Source organism: Bombus pascuorum, chromosome 1 (assembly GCF_905332965.1).
Source record: "Bombus pascuorum chromosome 1, iyBomPasc1.1, whole genome shotgun sequence".
NCBI lineage: Eukaryota > Metazoa > Arthropoda > Insecta > Hymenoptera > Apidae > Bombus > Bombus pascuorum.
The window spans coordinates 29,710,271-29,736,839 of NC_083488.1; the positions used below are offsets into that span (position 1 = coordinate 29,710,271).

The following is a 26,569-nucleotide window of genomic DNA, read 5'->3' on the forward strand; positions in this document are numbered from 1 at the left end:
AAATGATTGCGGATTTTATCAATACCACCTAATGCCAAAATCCGCAATCACATAGTTGCCAACCCAATATGTAAGATACATAAGATATATATACATTATTAGAATTTCTACGTTATTAGAATGTAAATTGAATGTAGAAATGTAAATTAGAATGTAGAAAATTAGAATTTCTACGTTCTGAAATATTTTGAAGTAATAACTCAACAAGGGGACCATGTATCGACCATGGCAATATCTTTTGAATGGAAGAGTATACATATACGTACCCGGTATCCTTATCCTTCAGTTAGTTTATGTAGTTATCCTTTGAGCGGTTAAAGAAAGAAGAAAGGGAGGAATAAAAATCGGTAGAACACGAACTTCGCCGCGGAAAACGCGTATTGCGAATTGCACGGTCGCGAACGTAATGAAATATTATCGGCACGCCTTCAGCGCCGTTAACGATCCATAGAGGCCGATGGATTCCCGATCATCGACTTCTTTCGCAAACCGTCGATGCAGGGACAATTCGTTCCTCTTCCATAGTCGCGATCTTACCAACGTTAATTATACTCAAACGTTAGCGAAGATATATGACGCGGGCGATTAATAACGATCCTAGACAATGCTCAATTTATGGCTCGTAGGAGACAACGCTTTTAACGACATTGGTACGCTCCGTTGCGAATGCTGTTCGGTGGATCACGGTCTTCGATCGTTTTTCATGGAATAGGTACACTGGAATATCCTTTTTACAGCGATTGCCTATGGTGAGGTATTTGCGTTAAGTTATTGGCTTGTCCCATCGAAAACTTCTTCGTTTCTCGGTGTTTTAAAGGATTTGAAAGAAGGACGATGAAATTGTCTAATTTCCAAATTTTCAAATTCTCGAATATTCGAATCTTCGAACGGTCGAACGTACGGATGACAAGTGGAAAACTCGGTGTTCGTGAGAAGCACGAAGATATCGACCATTCCGAACCTTCGAATCCACGATATAACGAGAGTACCTTTCGTCGAGAAGTGCGCACCTTGTAAGGTTCGATAAAATACGAGCGATCATAGGCGTCGTATCTTGTCAGCTATAAATTCGCTACCTCGTGTTGATTTGTTGGTCTCTCAGTTCGTTCGAAAGTCGATGGCAATAGGACGAGAGCGTTCTTTCCCTTCCGAAACGGAGGATTCACGGAGAAAAGGAGAAAATAAGCGAAAGTGGTAATTGAAAAACGAGACATGGGTTAGCTAGAAAGAGAAATAGAGAGAGGAAAAGAGAAATGAATAAACGAGAAATGGAAATAGGAGAAAAAGCGTTACACGTAGCAGAAAAAGGAATAGAACGGTAAGGAGAACGATCGAAAGTAGTCGATACTAGCAATGCACAGACACGTCGAGGAGGAGAAATGATATTTACAACTGCGATAATTTTCCCACAGGAAGCGATACATCGAAGGCGATCTTATACGAATTATACTTCGGGACAGAGGAAAGTTTAGTGCATACGATTATGTTTCTCGCTGTAGAAAGTTTTGCGAAGAGCATTTCTCGCGTTGTATCTTCTCGTACACGATGCAATATATCACCGTGCGATAGTTATCGCGAATAGATAAAATTAACGCAAATTTCGTCTCTGATATTAGGGTTCTCGAATTTTAACATTTTAGAATCGTCTCGTATTTGAATTTTGTTGACTTTCAAGTTATCAAGCATCGAATTTTCAAGTATGAAATTTTCTGATGTTCAAGTATGAAATTTTGCAACTTTGAAATTTAGAAGTTCGCAAATTACGAAATATCCGACTATGCAAATATTCAAATCTCCAAGTATTTAAATTCTCGAATATTCAAGTTTCCCAAATTTCCAAATTGTAAGATTTTTTAATTCTCAGATTCTCAAAATTTGTGATCCTTGTGTTCTTAAATCCTCGAAACTTTTAACCCTCGAGTTCCTAAATTCTCAAATTTCATGACTTTCGCGTTCAAAGAATTCCAAATTATTTAACGTTTAAACGTGCAAACTTTCGGGAAGACCAAAGTACAATTACGAACGTGATACGTTGTCATACTCACTTTGCAGCCCTCGCAGCTGGTTACGCCGTAATGATAACCGCTCGCTTTGTCACCGCAAACTCTACAGGCCACGAAACTCTTCGCGGGCGTCGAACTGTTCGAATCGGCAGCCGCGTAATGTTGCTCTGGAAAACAAAGCAGACAGAGCTACGTTATGTAACGTGATCGTCATCCGTAAAACTAGGTAAACGTTCTGCCAAATGTATCTCTATTCCTTCTTGGAATGAAGAAACCTATACGAAAACTTTGTCTATAATGATCAGAAATAAATTGCACAGAGTACACGATGATTTATTTCATTCATTTTAATATTTTATCTAATATTTCATAACAATTCTGATAAATCTTTCATATATTTCCACTTACCTTTTATTCTATTCAATTTTAACGGTGTCGGCTATTGTAATCGTTGAAATGAAATTAGAACTTGTATCGCAATAATTTAATATAATAGCTTGCTGCTCTATCGTACAATCCCCTTTTTATCGGAATCAAATAATTTAATAAATTGTAGATTTTTCGAAGCATTTAAGAATTCTGAATCTTCCCAATTAAACATATAAAAATATTTGTAAGTACTTAAAAAATATATGATAACATTTATCTGAAGTATACATAAATGAAATACACAAATGCTTAAAAATATTCTTTTCGTGTTTCATATAGGTCGCATATAATTCGCGATCGAAGCATAAAAACAGCTTACGGATCATAATGTGTCGTGCAATGTTATGAATTAAACATAAGCAGGATAGCATCGTTAATTATCCGTTGTTTAAGATAGCATTAGCGGAGAGTCGAGCATTAACATTTAACTATACAGTTGGACTAATTGTGAGTGGTTAAACGAAACGTAATAAATTTCCTCGCATTAACGTCATATTATTATTTTCGGACTGAAGTAGTCGTATCATCTCCTCCATATCGTAACCTCGTTTCACTCGAAAATATATCTGTATAATCCAACAAAGAACGAGGTAAGAAACATTCTTATATTCTCTGATCATCGATTCAATACGTTCTCCAAACGAACCTCATCGAATCGCTCGTAAACATGCTTCTCAATGTCGAGTTTCCACGCGATCATCGCCGATTCGAGCGCAACGGACGAGATCACGGCTCGCCTTCCTTCTTTCTAACGACCAAAAAACGAGCACAAAGCGCGTGGAGCTAACGGAATCGCTTCTCGATGGAAATGGTCACGCGTACACAGACTCCAGGGAGAAAGAACGGAGGAAAAAAGGGCGACTATCGGTTCTAGCCAAATAGAGTCGAACAACGGCGAAACGAAGATAGACGCAGGGAAACAGCGAGAAATACAGAGATAAGGGAAGTCGTACGGACAAGCGGACTAGGAGAAAGTGAGATGAATCGACGAGATACAGACATTTGAAGTAAACGCGAGAAATAAGGGACAATTATACGAGCAACGGACGAGTCGCATAGACAAAGAAGACGGGAAAGAACAGGATAGAAGACTGTTCATTCTAATCAAATAAAATCGAAAACTAAGTGAACACGGACAAACGGGTAGCAACGGACGGACGAACGAAATAGAAGGAAACACAGGACAAGGTAAGAGCAACAGAAGGAAAGAAGAGGACGAAGAACCGAATCAATTCTATTCGAATAAAATGGAACATCGATCGAACAAAAATAAAGATACAAGATCAGAAGGAAGAACAAAAATATCGGACTGTCAGACAGGCGAAAATAAGGGAAGGCAGGGATTAAAGAAGAAAAGGAGAAGAAATATGTTGAAAGAGTATGTACAAAGAAGAGTGGCGTCGTGTCAGGACGACGATGGTACGAGAGCCACGTTCGTCCGAGGCACGGGCTGGTTTCTTCCATTGGACGAGGAACAGGCCCGTTGCATCCATAATGCAACGACGGTCGGGAACGCCACCGAGGAAGGGAACAGGCTGCAGCTCCTGCTGGCGCGAGGCTCGCAGCCACACGCGGTGGTTCGTGTAACGGAAAGCTCGCGTCACCGTTACAGAGAGAACACACCACACGGCCTAGGGAGAACAGCGAGAGGAAGAACGAGCGGACGAGACGAGCGGAGCGAAGAGGGAAGGAAAAGAAAAAGGAAGAGGAAAAAGGCGAAACGGGGCCGTCCGCAAAGGGAGTGCACAGGGAACCGTATAGGAGTAGTCCGCAACATTATATATACCGTTGGACTCTCGTGAAACCCCTGCCAGAAGACGTGTCGTTACGTGGCCAGGGGTTAGACAGAGATCGATAGACAGAGAGAAAGACTGATGAAAGGAAGATGGCGGCGAGAAGAAGCAGCGACGATGGGAAGGATGGATAGGAGAAATACGCCGTGCAAAAGGGAGCAAGAAGAGTATAAGAGACCGAGGAAGGAGCAGTGTAGTTGATCGTAGCGTCTGGAAACGGGGCCCGATCACCGGCACTGTACCGCCACCGATGCGATTTTATGAAGCCCGTAACGCCATCCAACGGTACCGAAATTTTTCTACCGCGACAAAGACAATCACGGGAAGGACGATCACTGTCGAGCACGAGTCTTCCTCTTACTGCAAGTGCAACTATATCCATTCAAGTATAAAATATGATAAGGGTAAAAATATGCTTTGTTTATTATTTGTCTGGAATTTACGTAGTACATCTAGGTTTGCAGGAACTGAAACCCAATCTGAAAATTGATTTATCCTTGTGAACTTGCAATTGCGTGATTTTAGAAATTTGCAATTAAGAAACAACTCGTTCGACGCATTTGATATCGGAGACTTTGAACGGAACTTCTCCGAATGACTCCGAAAACTTTTTTGGATTTGGATGTAATAAAAAAAAAAAAAAATACGTGAAACTAATCAATCTAGGAATAAAAAAAAAAGGTACCTTTTGGATAACTTTTATTTGAAAGTACGCCACGGCGTGCGCGGTATGTCACCGTAATAATTTTGATGTCGGATGACCATGTGACACATCGTGTATGTCATCCGAGTAAAATAGCGTTTTAGCTAGAATTTCAAAAAGATAAACGCGCAGGAGGTAACGATATTTATTTCAAGACTGAGAAAATTATGTATACAATTGATATAAACGTGATTTATGCTTGCAAACCAGAACGAATACATGAAAAGTATAAAAATTTTACTAAAATATAGAGATACATTTATGCATATGGTTAAACGAAAGAAAAATTGTTTAAAGTAATACGAATCCTAAATGATCCTCGCGATAATTTTTGGAACAGCCTTCCAAATATAAACTTGGATTATCTCTGCAGCCAGTGTAAAAATAATTAGTACTTTTCCGTATCCCTGGAGTTTTTCACTAAAAATACTGACAACATACGTGTGTTGCTGTTAAAAGAAATTATAAAATAAAAATAAATTAAAAAGCTGTAACCCTCCAAAATCACAGTCCATTTTCTGGTTTTATCGTTACCTTGCGATTAAACAGCAGAATATTGATCAGACGTAATTGGAAATGGAAACGATCTATCAGAATTAAAGACAAATGTTTAGCCGATAAGTCGAAGTTTCGTGGAAGGTAAACGTAGCAATCATCAAGACAAGCTATATTTTACTACCCTCGATACTCTAATACTATGGCGAGCAAAATTTCCAAGATTTTAAAGAGCACGAAAAAATACAGTGGATTGCAAAAATTACACGAAAAAGGAACGAATAAAAATTTTCACTCGATCGATCGACAACGTACAAACTACGATTTTTAAACTATTTTCCTGGAAAAAATATAGCAAATGATCTTCTACGTTCTTCTCTTCTCTGTAAGCTTTATGTGAGAAAATAGTAAGCTCGACGTATCCAACTGTTGAAAACTGCAGTAGTCAAGGCGACCCTGGTTAATCAACGGTGTGTGTATTCTTAAACGATCGAACGCCGTGCCAACGCTCTCACACGTTCGCACGCCGATACATTGTAATTTATCGCGGTCCCGGATGGTCTGTAATTTCCAGGGACGAAGGCGGAAGTGAACGCGCCACACCGCGCACGTAATGACGTATACTACACCACCGGTGAACCGAAGTTTTTCGGTGCTTCTTCATGGGAATTCGTTAAGGCGTACCGTATTAACGACGCCTTAAACGGTCGTGCACGAATAAATTTTCCCGCGTACCAAACTTTTTACCAGCGAGCTCGTTTCCGTCTTGGAACAACGAGATTCATCGCGGCCGAGCGTTCCACGTATGCAAATTAGACACGAAACGACGCTATCGTATTTCCCTACGTTGCATGTACTTTCTGCTGTTTAATGCTTTTTCCCTCCCATCTTTTTGCCCCTCTCCCCCTCCCACTCCGATTATATTTGACAGAAGTGGAAGGATTTAGCCGAATTGATTCTCTTTGCGAGAGGCAAGTTGATCTTTCTCTTTTAGGTTTTATAGAGATTTTTACCGTGAATTTTACTTGGCTCGTGTACACTGCCGTTCAACGGACACTCCTTTATGTCTGACAAATTGTAACTTAATTGCTAAGATGGAAACGGGAAGATCCGAACGATTTTATCCTTCGTTAAAACTGTCAGGCAACGTTACAATGAAATTTTAGTTTATATATGTTAAGTACGCGTTTCGGAGCTGTTTTATCGTTCAAAAGAATCACATTATTCTTGGTTTATATATAAAAAAATTTACATTTTATGTGCTATGCGTATGTATGAGTTTGTCAGAAGTTTGAAATTTTCTCAGTTTCGTTATTCAGGTGTGTAATTAGCGTTGAATTCTTAAGAAACAGGTACTTTGTTTCCATAAATTCTCTTATTGAAAGGAAGTAAATAATAAGATTTCAAGGAAGATCTTGAAAAGTATTTGTTACGTGTCACCTTTTTTACTTTTCCATTTAGTCGAAAGAGATAGTCTCGAGTTAATTTATGTGACTTTTGAACGTTTCAAACATCTGTTGATTCTATAGAAAATTAGTAGATGTTACTTTTGGTCATCTGTTCGCTGTCAGTTCATATATTTTAATAATATTCATGTATCATGTAATATATATAAGAGAAAGCATAGAGGAATCAGATAAAGATGAGAACTACTGAATTAATGAATTAAATAAACTTTCCTTATGCATGCATGATTGATGTATTCGATCGATGTTCTTCCGTATATAGCTAACTAAAAAAATTGGGAATCGATGCATTTTATTACTTAAAATAATTTCCTCTATCTATTAGCCTATTAAAACGTGCATGAGATGAAATTCTAAGAAAAACTAATTTAAGATCAAATCTATTTTTAGATATAAAAATTTAAACACATGACGATTTCTAAATTCGAATTCAATACGAAATCTGTTTAAATTTTAATATGAACTACACCCAATACGAACGAAGAGCTAATTCATATTGTTTTTGTAGCACTGAAATATACATCGCAAGAATTCTATTTCTATTTCAAGAATTTATCGATCGAACATACATAAATATAAATACCTAAGTGATAACATGTGGCACATAATAAATTGAATATATTCGAAGCAATTTCTAAAGATACAAAATACATTATTTCAAACCTACTGGACAACAAATTCTATCTTTCATCGAACTTTCAAAGAAGATAACGCAAAGACTTTGAGTCATTCAATTTCTTTCACTGTGTTTTGAACAAGTTTGACCGCGGATGTTCGTGCATTTATGGGAAACTTAATGCTAGAACAACCAACGTATACTTAAACATATCACGTACGAATAATTATCATGAAACCGATGCGATGCTGATAGAAGGGAATATTTCGGACTATTTTTAGAATTTTAAATTACTGTTGATCGGACGACTCCGCGATTACAGTTTCCACTGAGAATTTCATTCCTGCAATCATAAATATTTATAGAAATATAAAGTTACGTAAACGTTGGCGGTTTGCTAATACATTTTTCGGCCAAGGTTTTTCGCGAATGCCCATACGGTCCCATAGGGTTTCCACTCTGTTTTGCCGAGAGAAATATCCTCGGATGTTCGCGGCCACGTACTGAACGTCCATCAATTCGAGGTACTCCCGTGAGGAGAAAGTTGCTTCGGCCGAGCGGAATTTATAAGCAGAAATAGAAATTGTGCCTCTGTTCCGCGGAATATTACCGAGGCCTGGGGTGGTAAGTGAAATGTTAAACGCTGTATGATTACGAACCGAATGTACGACCAACTATAAAAGATTTACGGTCGCGATACACAGCTACGAACATCGTGGGTCTCCCCCGCGTGAAAGTCGACGGAGAAAACGCGACGAGCGCAGATAAGACGCTGCGCGATTCGTCGTCGTGACCAGATGTATCGATTGCAACCGCTTCATAGATGAAACTTATCTTCGGTATCTTTTGATTTGCCGCAGAAGCGAACCTTACGTAAGTGGATGAAAAGTATCGCCATTGTTTAGAGTTTTATGGTATTTTCCTTGGACGTAGATTGGAATTCCATTTGCACGTAAATGTTAAGTTACAAGTAGATCGCGGATGTTTCTGCATTTGTGAGAAAGCAGAAGCTTTAGAAATCCACAGAATTCACATTTCATCGTTAGACTGCTGCAGACTTTTCACTTCGTGGCAATTTATACTTTAACTGTCCATTCGCGAGATTCAAAATAATTGACGTTTCTGATCAACGGAGCATATCGTTTAACAACTATAATTTAATAATTTAATTTATACGAAGAGAAATATAATCGATTAAAGTATCGTTAGTCCAACGAATTAATTACGATTCTGAATTAAAAATCTTGAAACGCATAAAACACTCGTAATGTGAAAATGTAAAACTAGGAAACTCTTCGTAGATCAAAGGACTATCAAGCGTGGAACGAAATTCAAGTAGAAAGGATATTGTTGAAGCTGCATGTTTACTCGATCCAATCCAAACTGACGTGATTAACTATTCAAGCAATTTCCTCCGCTATGTGCCAAACAAATTATGGTCAAATAATTCGGAACGAACGACACGAACAACGAATTAAGCTCGTAAAACGAGCAACTTACAATTAGTCATTGGTTAAGTAAATTATTTGCCTTCTCACGCTGCACTCGAACCTGGCTAGTGTCGTACTGTTTCCAGCGTCAACAGTTGAAAAACAGAAAACACGAGGATCCGTTACTCTGCTTCCGTTCCTGCCGTCGCAAAAACTTCCGCCATCGCAACGTGGATGATCAATGTTCCAACTTCTTTCACGGTTTATCTATCGTGATTCGCGTTCACAGAAATTTATCGTCTATTTGACAGCGAATAATCATCGAACTTGATACTCAACGTTCGTTCAACACCGATGCAGTCTGATGTTATTCGTCGATGAAAAATTTATGTTATTCGTCACTTTGTTAATCCAACCCTAGAAAGTTAATCCTAAACTAGAATAAGCGATAAAGTAGCTCTATCTGCTACGCTTTCTTCTTATACGTTGTATCGCGATAGAGCGAAGAGAAACGGATGTATATCGACTGGAAACTTTCGACGAGGACGCACGTGTCGCCTCATTCATCGACTTTTGTCGTCGATCGTTTTCAAGCGAAATATTATTATTTTCTCGGACACATACGCCTGGCAAACATCGGTCCGACGTATTTTCCTTCGTGAACGTGATACATAAATTTCGCGAGAGTGTGACTTGCATATATTATTCAAGAGCGCTTTGAGCGGCCATGTTCAAAAGCTTGCTCGGAAGCCAGTCAGCAAAGTAAGCTCCCTCTGTTCTCCTTCCTTCCGCGCCTTTATCCGCGTTCCGTTCCTCCCTTGTTCCGTTCATGATCTCCGGTTTGTATCCTCGAAGTAGGTCGTGCTACATAGAATCAGCAAACTTCAGTATTTTTCAACGAGACTGCTAGTTCATCGTACGTTGGCTCGTGTACTTCCGGGAACGAATATCACGTTTGGCGGTTCTTATTCGCGTTCAGTTCAGAGTTATTAGCGATGGAGTTATTGAACGGTCTTCGAGAGGTTCCTTTGTGAGACGCACAGGAGATTAATCTTCGGGAAGAGTTTAATTAAGAGTCGTATACTCGTTTATTTTTCGTACGGGGAATTCTGTTAGCTAAATAAGTTGAGAATGTTGCAGCTTTTATATTCTTTGTCCACTTTCGCGTTCTTTATTTTATAAAACATCCAAATTTTGTATTATTCGAGTTAAAGTCATATCGATCGCGTCCGTAGATTGGAAAGTAGAGAAGGTGCGTTTAGAGAGTGATACAAATTTTTGGATTAATTGCGTCGCTCGAATTTTGAACCGTTTATGCTGATATTAATGTTATGAATAAATTGTACACTAAAAATTTTCATTCTGTGTGTGTGTGTGTTGAAAACTGAATAATAATGTAATATAACACGCTTCATAAATCGTGAGCATAATTTTCATGACGAATACCACACGCAAAAGTTCTTACAAAAGTTGGTCCTTGAATTTGACCTAGTTTTCAACTTACAATTGTTTTTACGTCTTTGTGCAAGCTACTTCGAGTGATCGTACCAGTACTATAAACTATTCAGCGATAAATATAGAGTGTTCCGAGAGACAAGCAAAAAAAAGTCAATTTTGCTGTTTTAAATAAATTGTCGAATTCTACGCAATGTACATTAACTATAAATGCAAGTTAGTATTTTTATAAAATTAGAAATTTAGAAAATTTGGTTAAAAAGAAGATCAGAGGCTTCTGCAAAAGTTTTCTTTGCAGAGAAAAAGCTTTCCTGAAGTTTCAGAAAAATATGAAAGAATCATTATTGATATGCGTTCTAACTCTATACGTACAGATATTCTTAAAATATTCAAAGCCTTCGTGTTGACCGAGAGTAACGTTAAAACCTAGAAATTAAATCTATAAAAATTATTTCTATCGTGTTAGGTTTCTCTTGCAACGATACATGCAAAATTCACGAAATAATATTTTCATTTATTGCCTGAAATAACACAGATATCCGATGTTTATAGAACTAACGAAACACCCTGTATATCTAACAATATCTTCTCACCAGAAGTCTCTCATAACCAGAGGCTAGATTAGACTTTCATATCAACTTCAACTTCGAAAAAAAAAGAGAAAGAAGAAGAGAAAAGGAAAGAAAATGAATAAAGTTGGGAAGAAATTTCCACGTTACGTGAGAATGCTGCATAAACAATCAACAATCTGTCGAAAGGCAATTCGTGGAAAATAGAAACACGCGGCTTGATTGACGGTGGGTGTAACTAGCGAATAGGCAAGAAAGCCAGACAGGATTTCCTGGCTGCGGATCAACGCCTCGTTACATTCTAATTCATTACATAATATTATAGTGAATTAGATGCAGAAACGTAACTTTAATATGATAAATTCCGATCGGCCCGATGCGATATGATTGCACTTTCACGAGCCAGTCTCTTAACTCGTTCCACATTATACAATTACGTATTACGTGTGTCCAGGATTACGTGAGTGGCATATCTCTGCCGTTCAATTTCACCGAGTTTTTCATCGAGATATCGAAGAAGTTTGTTCGTTTCAATTCTTTTTTACAACTTCGTGTATACAGAGCGTCGCATCAGTTATATATATATCGTTCAACAATAGCTGGAAGCATCAATCGACGACCAATTATAATTAGGAGCCCGTTTCAGCGTACGTGTTCCAAGATCTAATGGACGTATTTAGATTGCGGTTTCACGTACAACGTCAGCCATAGAACATTTGACAAAGGCACATAATTTTGCATCAAAACGATGTTCGAACGTTGGAGAGTTTCCGAGGACACGCGGAAACATTTACGTGCAAAAAGTGGCTTCAGATCTTCTTTGGTGTACGTGATCCGTTAGATTGATTGGACTTTCTAAATTCTGCGTCAAATTATTACAAATGGTTTTTCGAATGAACTATCTCTATAATTAGATACACACACGAACGTATTATTCTCTCAGCTTTTACTTTTTCTTGTACGTTAAATGCTACAGGATTGATGTGTTTGGGTTGAAAAAAGGCGAAATATATTCGTTAAAAAATGCACATACAAAAATATTTATACGTAACTAAAATTCGATTACTGTAAAATATTCTTCAATATTCATTTTCCCAACAAGAGTTTAAAATTTCCTTAACAAAATCTTATTTTTAACATATGTACAATATACGTATGCATACGTACGTACGTGATCCGTTAGATTGGTGTTTTCTAAATTCTGCGTCAAATTATTACAAATGTTTTTTCGAATGAACTATCTTTATAATTAGATACACACACGAACGTATTATTCTCTCAGCTTTTACTTTTTCTCGTACGTTAAATGTTACAGGATTGACGTGTTTGGATTGAAAAAAGGCGAAATATATTCGTTAAAAAATGCACATACAAAAATATTTATACGTAACTAAAATTCGATTACTGTAAAATATTCTTCAATATTCATTCTCTCAACAAGGGTTTAAAATTTCCTTAGAAAAATCCCATTTTTAACATATGTACAACATACGTATGCATACGTACGTACGTATTAAATCCAAAATTCGAACTCGAATATGCCGCAAATTTGGTATACTGTGAAGTAAAATACCATGTCCTACGCTTGTTGAATTTTCATCTTAATATCACCGATTCTCGATATAATTAAAAAGATTATGTAGTTGCATTAAAATAATCAAAACCAAAGACCAAATCTCGAATTTGTTATGACTCAATGCATTGAATCGCCCTGTATAAACATTGGAAATGTTTATTATCTACTACGTGTCATCCATCGGTACAAGAAAATTTTGGTCAATAACTTTCCTTTATTACATTCTTACAAACGACTGAAAAATCATATCGGACACTACCATAACGAATATCCTGTACATATAGTAAAACGTCAACCTTCAGTGTATCGATTATTATATTTCCTCTTAATCTTCCAAACGAACGGTCCAAAAAAAAAAAAAAGAAAAAGTACATTACACAATTAATCACAATGATCAAACTTCACTCGAATTTCGATGTAGCAACTCTACATTCTATATACATACGTACGCAGTTCATCATCGTGATCGGGAAACGGTCACAACCCGCGAATCATCAATTATATACTGAATAATCAAAATATCGTATAATGGTTTGTAAACGAAAGGTTGGCCATCAATAGAGGTCCAGCCTCCGCCGAACAGGGAAATAAAACTGGGAAATTATTAATCGGACGAAGTTCAGGTCGGGTTTTCAAGCGTTGAACGTTGAACGCTCGGCTTGGACTGGCTCGTTTTAATGCATATTCGATGTCGAGCCGAATAGCTAGCTGGTGCACGAGGGTTACACACATCGATTCGTCGGGTCGTCGTCGCCCTGGCGTGTAATACCAACGATTCGCTTGCTTGTTTACCAGCGCCGGAAACTGATGTATTCTTGCAAGTACCAGCTGCTTCCTGACGCGGAAACACTTCTCCGGCAAGTGTACGCCGTATAATTCTCCCCGTGCGAGCACAGAGGTTTCGAGTTTTCGAACATACTAAAGTCTCGTTTTCAGTAAAATTTCGAGCGGTTCGACAATTGATTTGTTAAACTCGTAATTTCGAGTTTTCAAACGAGCCGAGTCTCGTTCTCGGGGAAATTTCTTTCATTTTAAAGCTACTTTATCAAACTTTTAATCTTTAGTCTTCTAATTTTTAATTATCGATAGTTGGTCGATTTTGTATCGGAATGACCGTCACGGAACGTCACCGGTCTGACTCTGGATCTGAATCTACTTGTAACGTCTGTTGTTTCCGTGAACTCTATTTTTGACCTAGACTTGAATATGCTACGAGTCTCTTCTCCTGACTTCCATTCCTCTTTCATGATGGTGGAAGATGTACGAAATTTGTAATTCTCTGCGGCGAGACGCTGACTAATGAGAAATTAATTAACTTCTCGAACAGTGGCAAAACTGGCGAACAGTAACCTGCCTAAGTTGTTACCGAGAAACAGTGAAAATTCCAAATTTGCGCGGCTACGAATAGAAATAGACGAAATAAGAATCTGCAGATCTTAATTTCCAAAATATTTACATCATTCGATACAGGAGCGGATTGGTACGGTGAAAGTATCTGGACACAGGTAAGGATCTTTTAATTCAACTATAAAGCACTCGTAAAACTGTATACGCGTACTAATGATCTGATGATGATGATAAAATTATCCAATATACTACTAATAATATAATTTTTTATATAAGATATAATAATGCTACTAATATAATCTTTTTTTATCAAAATGTATCTTCGTTACGTACCGCATTAAAATTTAGCAACACTGTTCGTCGTGTGCAAATTTAATTGAATTTTCTGTAAAACGTACAAATTAATTAGTCACGATGAATAATTAGCAATATACAGAATGGGAGATTTATTAATTCAAATAATATTAAACGAAGCAATAAACTAGGATATCGCTTGTACCCGAACATTGACTCCATGACTCTCAATTATCTATACACGTATTTATAAATCTCTAATGTTTTAAACATTGAACGTTACTTATCTATGAAGCTAATCAATTTTTTCCATCTAATCTCACGCTAACATACATTATATTTCCGCACGAACATACAACACGAGATTTAAAAGAAACATAAGATTCATCGTGTTGATCTGTTCATAGAAATTTTTAAGTATTAAAAATATCTCACGAAAGGAATTATGTATAACAAGAATGCGAGGATTTGATTAGCGACCTTTTTGCCCGCTTAAAGAAAAAGATTGTTTAATAAGTTTAATTTTTTTTAAGCAAACAACACGCTAGTAACTTGATTACATGCTCAATTACACGAAAAAATTTGAAAGTAAAATTAGCAAGTTGGAAGAATACTCAAACTCAAATGCTCAGCAAGGTATGAATATGTTGCAATTGTCTTTATCGTTAACAATTTAACCTCTGCCAAAGTTCTCTCCATATTAACATATTTTTAAAGATATTAGTCGCTGAATTTTCTTTATACTTTACATGTATTACATTTACAACTTTTTACGAAGTTCTTGCTGTACCAAGAAATTGACAATTTCAGTAAGTGCACATACATCTACATCAACTACTATTGAATCGGAGTCAACAAATCCTTGAAATACTAACTGAACTCGTTAAATTTCCTTCGGATCGTAAACTTTTTTATACAAACAAAAATATCCTTCCTTTCCTCACTCTCTCTTAAAAATTTCCTTTAAATTCAAAAATATTCCTACTTAAGACCATTAGGTAAACATTTATCTTATATACAAATATATCTAAACAACACGTTTTGTGATTTAAGATTTAACACGTTTGGTCATTTTGGTCACGTTTAACCATCGATTGAAATCTTCTTCTTAAATCCACTTAATAGCTTTTGTTTCCAGTACTAATGCAATGTACGCTGTACTTTCACTATGAGCGCTAATTGTCTGAAGTTTTTTCTAAATCAAGCACGAAAGATTTACACGATCGTTCATTTTGCAGCTTGCAGTCTAATTTAAATTGATGTTTAATCCGCAGTAGCGAACGTGTTAATCGATTCGATCTTCTATCGTTTGGAAACATTCGATAGGTGCTCTGATTAAACTTAATAAAATCAACGAGTTGATTTACCTATATCAAAGTTACATATACTCTGCATCGCGTAAATATTTCCACCACCCTCGAAGAATGGACGCTACTTACTAGAAACGATATCATAACACGTTCGACGAGCGCTGTCTTAATTATGGCAGAACTCTCATGATGCGATTACGCAACGAGAAGTGAAAGTCGCCCGATAATTGAGAGCGCGGGGCGCGGTGCACGCCTCAGAGACGTCGAGATTTCTCGCACAAGTTCGACCTCTTCGTCGTAGCTCCCTGAAACGGCAAAGCGCTGCCGGAAGTGAAGCGAAATTGAGATTTCGCCGGTGCAGCCGGAAAGCAGCTTTCGTATAAGCGTGTAAACACTCGTACCGTTTATACGAGACAATGTTCGAAAAGTACGTTTTATAGAACTCGAGTTTCACGAGAGAAGCTTTCGATGTTAACCCTTTGCGGGCTAACAAGACGATACGTCTTAAGATCATTTTCTGAAATCACCAATTTTTCTGACGTTTATCTCGAGATCTATTGGAAAACTGGATCTCGTTACGAATTGTTCGAGTAGTCAGTATCTCGCGAGATATCAATGACGAAAAAAGACGTATCGAAAGGATCGTGCGCTTGTAAAGCATTGTTATAAAGACTGTTTTATTTTTATTATATGGAACAATTATTTATTACTATATGGAACGATTATTATATGGAATAAGACATACTAATCTGTCGGAAGACGTATCGAAAGGATCGTGCGCTTGTAAAGCATTGTTATAAAGACTGTTTTATTTTTATTATATGGAACAATTATTTATTACTATATGGAACGATTATTATATGGAATAAGACATACTAATCTGTCGGAAGACGTATCGAAAGGATCGTGCGCTTGTAAAGCATTGTTATAAAGACTGTTTTATTTTTATTATATGGAACAATTATTTATTACTATATGGAACGATTATTATATGGAATAAGACATACTAATCTGTCGGAAGACGTATCGAAAGGATCGTGCGCTTGTAAAGCATTGTTATAAAGACTGTTTTATTTTTATTATATGGAACAATTATTTATTACTATATGGAACGATTATTATATGGAATAAGACATACTAATCTGTCGGAAGACGTATCGAAAGGATCGTGCGTTTGTAAAGCATTGTTATAAAGACTGTTTTATTTTTATTATATGGAACAATTATTTATTACTATATGGAACGATTATTATATGGAATAAGACATACTAATCTGTCGGAATTATCGATTCAATAGCAGAAGCGAGCACGGTCGTCTCAAATTGCAGCTATTGCTATTAAACCGATAATTCCAATCTGTGATCACCGATCAGACTAATTATAACGTTTCTAATAGCGAAGACGAGAGGAATGGGAATATCGGGCACGCGAGGCGCAGACGGAAGTGAAACGAAATGAAACAGGCGCGTAAATATCTCCCCTGTTCCTTTTTCTGTTTTATTTCGTCTGGCTAGGAGCAAGTCCACGGGATTTATTCGTCGCGTTTCCCGGCACTTAAGCGTTTTATTGTCGAGCGCCACGAGGTTGACGCGCGATTGGTCGCTAGCCGATAAAAAGAAACGTTCCTGCGAGTCAGACGTTCGGAAAACTTCTTTCTACCGTAGGGACGGGGCGCACGGCGATTTTGCTTTTCTACGGCGCCATTCATAAATGTTTTTTTTTCGAATTTTTGAAGTGCAACCAATGAATTACCGTGCCTCTTTCTCGCGTTATCTTTGTAAACGACCGATCATCTTCCATCGCCCTCTCTTCTTCTTCGTCCGCCTTTTTTCTTCTTTATTCTTAACGACTTCTTTCCTTTCCTTTTCGCACGAATGGAACTAGGATATTGTGTCAAACGCTAATAAAATACGACTACTTATTCCAAGACGTTAGAGCGCTCGAACTACGACGTAGAGTGCGCGCGAAATACAATTTCCTTTGCTCGGTCGTGGCGATAAAGAATTCCAGGTTGAAACTGGACGGAACACTGAATAAAATTTAGTACAGTAGCTTCTTTGACGCGTTTATGCATATTTCAGGTACAAAGATGGACGTGTTTGTTTGCGTGTTGTGCTCGCGGCGGCTTTCATACGGGCTTGTTTGTCCTTTTTTCTGTTTGCCTCTTTATTTTCATACCTTCATGCCCCTTTTCTTCGACAGATCTCCCCTGTTTTTCATTTGTTCGCGCTCCTCCGCTTTCCCTTTCCTTCTTCCTCTTGCCCCGTCTCGTGTCGACTGCTTTTCTTTTGCAATCGCTTACCATTTTTATTTCTATTCTACTATTTTACTTTCGTTCTGTCCCGTTGATTCTCCCCGACTTTCCATCCCTTTTATACTCTTATACGTACACTTCCGGTTATGCGGCCACTTTCCTGCCTCCTTGTTTGTTTTATCGCTAGCTTCAACCTTCTTTCGCTTTGTATTATTTTCGCTCCGTGGCTTTGCCTTCCCTTTGAACGTTGTCGCGAAGGTTCTCGGTTCTTTCGTGTTACGAATGTAATGAAATTGTATTACGGTATTTTTATATACTCATTATGAAACGTAAATTAATCGTAGTAAACAATTAGGATTGTTTAATAAAGGAGATATAAATACAATTTTATAATACTTGTATCGTTTTCCATGAATTTCTCTTTCGTATAATCTTCTTCGTCGTATTTTAAACAATGTTCCGCTAAATATATTTTGTGCATATTTATTTCATTACGTTTTTGTTATTTCACTTTATGAACTTTCTTTTATTTATATTCACAATTCTGTTTATATTGGTCACGCATTTTCTATTCCCTCTTTTCTGTCTAATAATGTATTTTATTCCATACGCTACTACTAAACCTTTATTTCTCCTTTATTCCACTTCATTTTCTCTTCGTTTATACTTAAAATTTCTCTCTTCCTTCTTTTTATCTTTTCACCTATTTCCTTCGCCACTTGCAAGCGCCTTTTACCTCCTTCCCCCGTCCTTTAATCCCATCCTTCGCTTCCACTCACATTTTTATTTCCTATTCTCTTATCAATTCACCCCATCTGCTCTCCCGAAGATTTCTCCTTTCCTATTATTCCTTTTTTCTTTCTCTTTCCCTTTCCTACTTTTTGTTATTTTAGCAGCTCGATTCTTAGCTTCCCGATTGTTAGTTTCCACGACAGGGCGGAGCAGATCTAACAGCGAAGATGTAAAGATTCTGAAGAATAGCAGTGATCAAGCATCCGTGGGTAAATTAAACTATCCCGAGGGACCTAATATAATCCCCAAATGTTGCCTGTGTTTCTCTTACCCACCTACACATTGTTCTGGATGGCTCGAAATCGCGAACAGGTTTGGCGCACGCCAACCGGAGATAGGGCACGTTGTCGAATACAAACGGGCGAAAGGCCCCCGGCGTTGTGTGCAGCACAACGAATGCAATTTGCCGGCGCCGCGTTTAATTACACCTGAGGCGGTCACGGGTCAGCATGGAGAACGCGCGGACACGCTTCTGCCATTGAACCGATCGCCTCTCCATTTCAACGAGAGTTCCTCGTGCTCGGTAACCGATGGCCACGCTCGATTACGTCGCCTAGAGAATCGGCCATTTCCTCGTTTGAAAAGTGAAACGATCGTCCTGCTTCATCGTGCACAGTTTTTCGGGGGCGCGTTTACTCTTTTGCACGGTGACGCTGACGTATCGATATAACAAATAAAAGAGAAATATAGTAATTACGGAAGAGTAACGCGTGGAATTTTAGACCGTGTGATTCGAGCATCCGCGGATTTCTTTTTTTTTTAATTTTTAATTTTGTTAAACGCGAAGAAGTCGATGAATGGATGATGGACGGATGAAATTCTGTAGCTTGCTTTTGTGATGTCTACGAAGTAAATATGGACAGAGGCAAATGAAACCGCGTAGAATTAAAAAATTATAGTTTCTCATTCGAATTCTAATTCTATCGTAATAATAATTACATTATGAATTACATGAAAAATTCTCAGCGAGACAATTACAATATAAATCGCTTTGCATTATGCGCACGAGGAATCGTTTAAAATAAAGTTACCCGAAAACATTTCTCAATTTCATATCGTATTGTATACAATAAATAAGTACAACAAATTGATTCTCATTTTCGAGAGAAAAGAAGCGTTGTTCTAAAAATAAGCCAGTAACATATTCGTGAAATATCATAAATCTGAATATTCTTAAATTACCTTGTTCTAATCGTTTTGCTAAAAATGGAAAACATATAAGAGAACAAATAATAGGAGAATGACCTTTCGACGTGAATGAACGTTTATACGACAGATTTCCAGTTACTAGAAAACTTCGTGAAGTGACTTACGTATATACATATAAGAATCTATCAGAGAGAAAAGGAGAGAGAGAAAGAGAGAGAGAGAGAGAGTAATAAAACCACCAATTATTAAAATAATAATTGCGCGGTACACTTCTCCTCGCATGTACATCTCTCAAAACGTCTCTCAAACATTTTAATTATGTCTAAACCTCATATTCTTCGTAACAGTCGGCGAGATTCCTTCAGAGCCCATTTCATCTTGTACCTCGCTATCTTAACGTAATACTCGACGTATTTCTGCTTCCTTCTTATTTAAGGATAATAATAATCGCGTACTCTTAGCAAACGTGCAATTAGCTACCATATCACTGGCGAAAGAATTATTCGACGTTTAAATATATTTAAGGACTGCAGGCGAATTATATTCCATTCGTTCAGCTTCACGATGTCGGAGAAACGTAAACGAGACGATAAATAAGGCGCGGTTAATCGATGGTGTAACAGACTTTGCGGACGTAATTAATCGATACGAACGATGCTTAATTAGAAATCCTCTGAAAAACATTGCGCAATACGTTGAGGAGAAAAGTCGTTAAGAAACCTGCAAGGGACATTGCTCGATCGATGGTGGAATAAAGATCAGGCAAGTGTCGAAGAAAAATATTGTTTACGATTATTTAGGAGGCGTATCTGGTATATTTTTGTGAAAAACGGCTAGCTAGCACCAAATAGGAGTTTTCCTATAATACACTTTCCATCGATCCACCGTTTGTATATTTCGCCTTGAATATTGCAGACGAAACACGAGAACGCTTTTACTGAATATCGATAACAATATAATATTAGTTAGAGTTATATAAGAACGCTTGACGACCGTTCATCCATTATGTCAGTTGCAACTTGTAGTTTCAGTATTGAAACTTTATGAAACGTGTTTATGACTCTGGATCCTTTGGGGATGCGATTTGTGGAATTGCTGGAACAATGGGTTTGAGGAAACAGTCTTGGACAGTCTTTGAAGATTTCAAAATTAAAAGCATTGAATTTATAGTCGTAGTTTACCGAGGAAAACAATACCAATAGATTAGGATTCGAAATTAATACGTAGTTTGAAACATTTAATAGTTTCGAATTAATTCGTACCCTTTGTTTCAAAATTATTAGAGATGCGAAGAATTTTTGTTTAATTCTCTTGGATACGAGATCCAATAAACGTTTGGATAAGATGCAACGATACAAAATTATACTTCATTTAGAAATAACGAACTTCCACCATAACCAGTGTTATTTGAACGAGCTCTAAAAAAGTATTCTTACTTTCGTTGAAATGTAAAATTAATAAACGTGGATATTAAATTCAATTGAAATTAAATTAATAAAGAAAAATATTTAACGTTCGTTATATCGCTACATTTTGCAATTTGCACGGGAATATAATATAACATTAAATATTACACACAAATATAAAAATAATATTCGAGAAATTGCGCCATATAGATGACTCGAATTTCATCTAATTCTATCAAATATCTCTTTATCTAACTCTTTCAGATACAAAGATCATGGTATGTTTTAACTCGTAACATTACTGGTACGACAGATAATTAAATCTGGTTCCCCTTCCTCCTTCGTATTTTATTTTATTTTCAATAATTAAACCAAACAAATGTGTTACTCCTTTCTGGTAGAAGGATCTATATTTACAATATCCACAATGGTAGCTTTGTTTCGTTATATAACAATTACGAAATAAAAATATAGTAGAATTTCGTAATCGGAATTCCCCAAAATACAGTTAAACATTTCATGAACGAAATTCCTCGCTCTAATCAATTCACATTTGCCTGGGAAACGTTGCTCGAAATATCGTACGTGCGTGGTACTCATATTCGCAATTTTGCACAAAAAAACAAAACGAATTTTCATGTCGGTGAATTCAACCGGTTGGCCATAAAGTAAATTCCATAATCCATCACAGCAATGATAAATCGATGACACTATCGGGGCCCGTTTCGGCTTTGTTTCGAAATCAGCCGTGCGGCGAAAGCACAGCCGCGTTTGAATAAACGCTGCCACGGGATACCAGCGATATTATCGCGTCGGATGTTATCGATTTCTATCGTTATGCGGGCTCGTTTCCTGCGTATTTATCGGGGAATTTCGCGAGCAGGTCTCGCTGCACGGAACCGCTTCGCCCATTAACTTTGTCGGCGAGCAAAAAAGGTTACATCGAAAACGTTGCTTTCCTCTTCTTGTTCCTTCGCGAGTTACTGGTTTGTACGGACAGTTTCTAGAAAGTGGGACGAACCGCGCTCCTTTTTGTTCCTCCTCTTTTTACGTCTTTTTCTTTCGGTATAAAGAAATATTAATAGGAAGAAATATTGAATTTTATAAAGCGAAGTACGTTTTTGTGAAATCTACATACGTATATCGATCACGCTTTACATAAAATATTCTACGATATAGAAATATACAGGGTGTCCTGTAACTCAGCTACGACACGTCGTACAACTCGGTAAGAAGCGATTCCGCGTGGAAAAATAAATGGGGGATGTGGAGCGGTATTTTTTCGATATTTGTTCGGAGCTACATTTTCCAGAAAATTTTGTTCGAAAGTCAAGTATACTTGACTATGACTAATTCCGGACTGGGCGAGAGTAGATAATCAATGGGAGGTGACTCTACGCGCGAAATTAGATTGGAGACGAAGAAGAAATTTTTATTCGCGAGACGCTTCGTTTCAGATAAAAAATATATTAAAAGTTTAATCATAGACGCGCACTGCCGGACCAATTCTTAAGTAAATATGTTCACTCCACTTTCTCTCTCTTAGCTCTCGACACTACTTTCCTCAAAACGACGTCTTAAAGGAAAAGATTTTATCCTACGTTTCTCGCTTATTTTCACATTTAGAATAACCTACTCGTAACTCGGTGATAGCTAAACGATAATTAGGCAAATTTTACAAAGCCGGACAACAAGATGTTACTCTACATTTCCGATTTATTTTTTCACGTAGATTCGCCTTCTTTCGGCTTCTCATCTGCGATTCGGTGACACCTTGTATATTATGTACGTAATACGTCGTACGTCTTGTACAAGTTATAATAAATCATACGAGACATGTGATACGGTAATATATACAAATGTATTATCTCATTAAAAAAATATTACACGCGTAACATTTAGTCCATTGAGAAAGCACAGATCACTCAATCCATAAATTGGGAAACTGAGAAATCTGATGATGTACAAATACTTCTCAATTTATTTTATTTTAGTACGATATTATTATTTGTATCGCTCAGTTCATCGCGTCTACCAGTGAAATAAAATGCGAAAAGTTACATATGGACCGAGCTTTAGGACACTTTATCAATGTTTCTCATCGGTCTGACGGGCGTTTCTCCTATCCGCCTCGAGCTCCTTCCTTATTACGTCATACGAAAACGGCGGGCTAAGAATTTCTCTCGTCGTAAAAAGCCTTTAATAAACACGAGACCAGCGAGAGATAGAAAGAAAGAAAGAAAGAAAGAAAGAAAGAAAGGCGGGAAAATATATGTACGTAGTTATATATATAGGAAGAGAAATGATTCGCCATTCGCATCTGCAGGAATCTCATTTCGAAAATGCATCCTTTTATACGAGAATGTTAATAAACGTTTCCTCGCGAGCGAACGTTCTCGTTCTCGAAAATGGCGAAATGGAAAACGGTCACCGGGCTGTCGTGTATTCAGACGATATTTCTGTACGATATTTCGAGAAACATCGGCGAGTATCGCGTAAGAACGTTAATTAATTAAGAATCGAGCAACTTAACGGGCCCCCGATACAACTGACACCATTCAGACCGTCGAATAATTTCATTAAACGTTGCTCTATCGATCGTAGATACGGCCACGAATTTCCAGATCAGCCGGATTCCCCGTGTTTTATTTCGATTATTTAGAGCTCGTTGAGCTTCCACGGTGATGGTTCTTCGAACGAGAAATTACCCCCGCAAAAAGTTTTCCACGGTAATGTAATTGGGATACCCACAGTATGATTTTGCCCGGTAGGGTAATTAGTACCACTGACGGGCGCAAAAGTGAATTTTCAGCGAAGTCGTGATTTCGATGATTGGTGCTCGAAAGCGCAATGAGGACGCTGGATGGTTCGAGTGGATATTTATTTTCAGATAAATAGGAATGTTGCTAATAGGTCTGCGTACTCCGCTGATTAATTGGTTCAATTTTATTGATTTTCTGATTTTCGTGTCAGCCGGTGCCTGAAAAGTATCTCGATACGAAACAGTTGCGAGAGGAATAAAATTTACCAGATCTGAAGATACACGTGTCTTAAATATACGTGATAAATCCACGACGTATCGTAAGAAACGAATAATTATTAGTCTGGTTGCTACGTGTTTCAGTTCCACTCGATGAAAATTATATATATATATAATCAACGATCTTGATGTTTTTTAAATGTCCAAGAAGGTGACAAAAACACCCGTTTAAACTCGAAATCGAGCGAAAAGATGACTTTGACGCGCAGCTGCACGACAACGTGATAAACATTAAACTCGTTCTTCCATGAAAGAAACGTTACCCATCATATTTTTCACCTGTCGCCTTCGTATCAGTTTAATTGTGCAAGAGGGACCAGGAATCGATTCAATCGGACGCTAAAATTCCGTTCTAAATGGAAGTTCACGGTACCCGGGAATTTTCAAAGATGGTCCTTGCGCGCGATGGCAGTTAGGGGATCGCGTCGGAAAAACATGTTTCGCGGTGCGAAACGCTATCGTTGACGCGAATCTACGCGTACACGAAAGCCATCAGAGGTTGGCCATTGTCGAGGGGCAGCGATGCGTGGTCGCTACGACGCCAGACGTTCCGGAAACGGAGGCAAGGATGAAAGGAGAGAGAGCGTGGCTCGAGGAGGAGCAGCTACCACCGGTTTGAGATTTACGTTCGCCCCGTGAAAGACCGGGAAACGTGCTCGTGTGTGACCCACATCGCTAACGAGACGTTTCGTTGATTAAATAATGGCAGCGCCTATTATTGCGCATTCGAAGCGGATAAGATGGACGAGAGGTGCGCTCTGAACGACGATTCTCTGCCCGCGCCAGAGATCGCCGTGATAAACGATCGCGACGATGCTCGCGATTCAACGTAACGCTGTAAAAGCTATGTGCTTTTGTTTGAAATAACGAATCGTGGACGTACGAAGGCTTTCACGGGTCGAGGTTATCGGCGGCTGAAAAACCGAGGTTGCTGCTAGAACACTCGCTTCGGGGAGAGATTTGTCTCTTTGGGAAAGTATCCTTGCGTTTTGATCCAGAGAAAATGATAAACTTTTACCGTTCAGGGTTATCGAGGGGAAAGTTTCGTCGATTACGATCGTTCGTTCGTTTGCTGCTTGCCACGAGTACATTTTTCGCTTCCTCTATCAGCGTATTATATAGCGATCGCTGTTTTTATCTTACGTTATGTATAGGTACATACCGATATAGCGATTACAGAAGTACATGCACGTATTCCTATTTTTCGATGTAGCGTTTTTTCTTTTAGCGGCTTCCCCATTCTGTTTTAATAGTATCGTATCTTTGCGATTACGTACATAAAAGTACCGCTAAACGATCGCGGAAGTTTAATATACTTGGCCATAGTTAATCGATATGTGTATGTTATAACAATTAAATATAATTGCGAGTAAATATTTTTTGTAGACTCTGTAAATGAAATGGAGCAACGACACGTCGATTTGCTCTAAAGAGGTGTCTCACTTGCACTTAGCTTTTTCCCCTCGCACCGTCACACAGGGATATGTTTATCCGTTTTAGAAAGTTCAATATCTTGTCGTGCTGTGTTCTATCGCCCGGGAACGACTGGACGTTGCTAGGTATTTTTCTTCCTTGTATCGTCGTATCTGGGCCAGTAGCAAAGTAGATGATCGAAAGTGATATTACTGTTATCGTTACAGATACTATATTTCGTTTTGCTTTTCATTGGTCAACGCGTTTACTGCTCGTGGCTGTTTTATTAACGTACATGCAAGTACATAATTTGTTAGCAGCGTATTCGGTTCGAAATTGATCTTGTATATGTGGCTGTTAATTATTATTAGTTTCCTGGATTAGCTATACGATTAATCCTCCAGCGAAAGCTACTACGTATAGGTGTTGGTACAGTAACAAACAATTTTTTTTACAAAAAGGCTATTTCTCTTTACGTTGTAGAGTATGAAACTTTTTACATATGTGTACACTGTACACATTACACGTGTTCAGTTTCAGAACACTTAATTAGTATATTTAAGATAGGGACGAGTAAACACTGTACATTATAGAAAGTTGATATTTCTTTATGATACTAGTACATTTTCAGGCAAAAATAAATAATATTGTGTTTTCTAAGAACTAAATTACACTATACTTTGAGAATGTCTTTCAAAACTTATTTTAATAAATATTATGTTTAAGCTTAGCAAATATTCAATGATTGATTGATATGTATGTGGCGAGCCTATTAAGACGATTGAAATATGTATACTTCTAAATTTGCACACGGGAATAGTATAGAATCTTAAGAAGAACATATCTAACGTATGAAATTAGAAAGTGAATTCACAGATAAGAGAAATTTCACCGGTGAAAATATAATTTTTAAATGGAAGCGATCATTGCTCGAATGATGGATGATAGCGCTACGATCGAAGAAACGAAGAAACTAAATTATAACTAACAAAGATGTGAGAAATACGATTGTATCGGACGTGTTAGATT

At 37.7% G+C, this 26,569-nt stretch overlaps 1 protein-coding gene across 3 annotated transcripts in view; it reads right to left on the reverse strand.

The window, feature by feature from the left end:
* LOC132915765 (ecdysone-induced protein 78C) overlaps positions 1 to 26,569 on the reverse strand; it is a 140,229-nt gene that overhangs the window by 29,013 nt on the left and 84,647 nt on the right. For all 3 annotated transcript variants that reach the window (XM_060975587.1, XM_060975583.1, XM_060975577.1), the window contains exon 3: positions 2,046 to 2,170. In XM_060975587.1, coding sequence (XP_060831570.1) covers positions 2,046 to 2,170 — 125 coding nt within the window. The remainder of the gene's footprint in view (positions 1 to 2,045; positions 2,171 to 26,569) is intronic.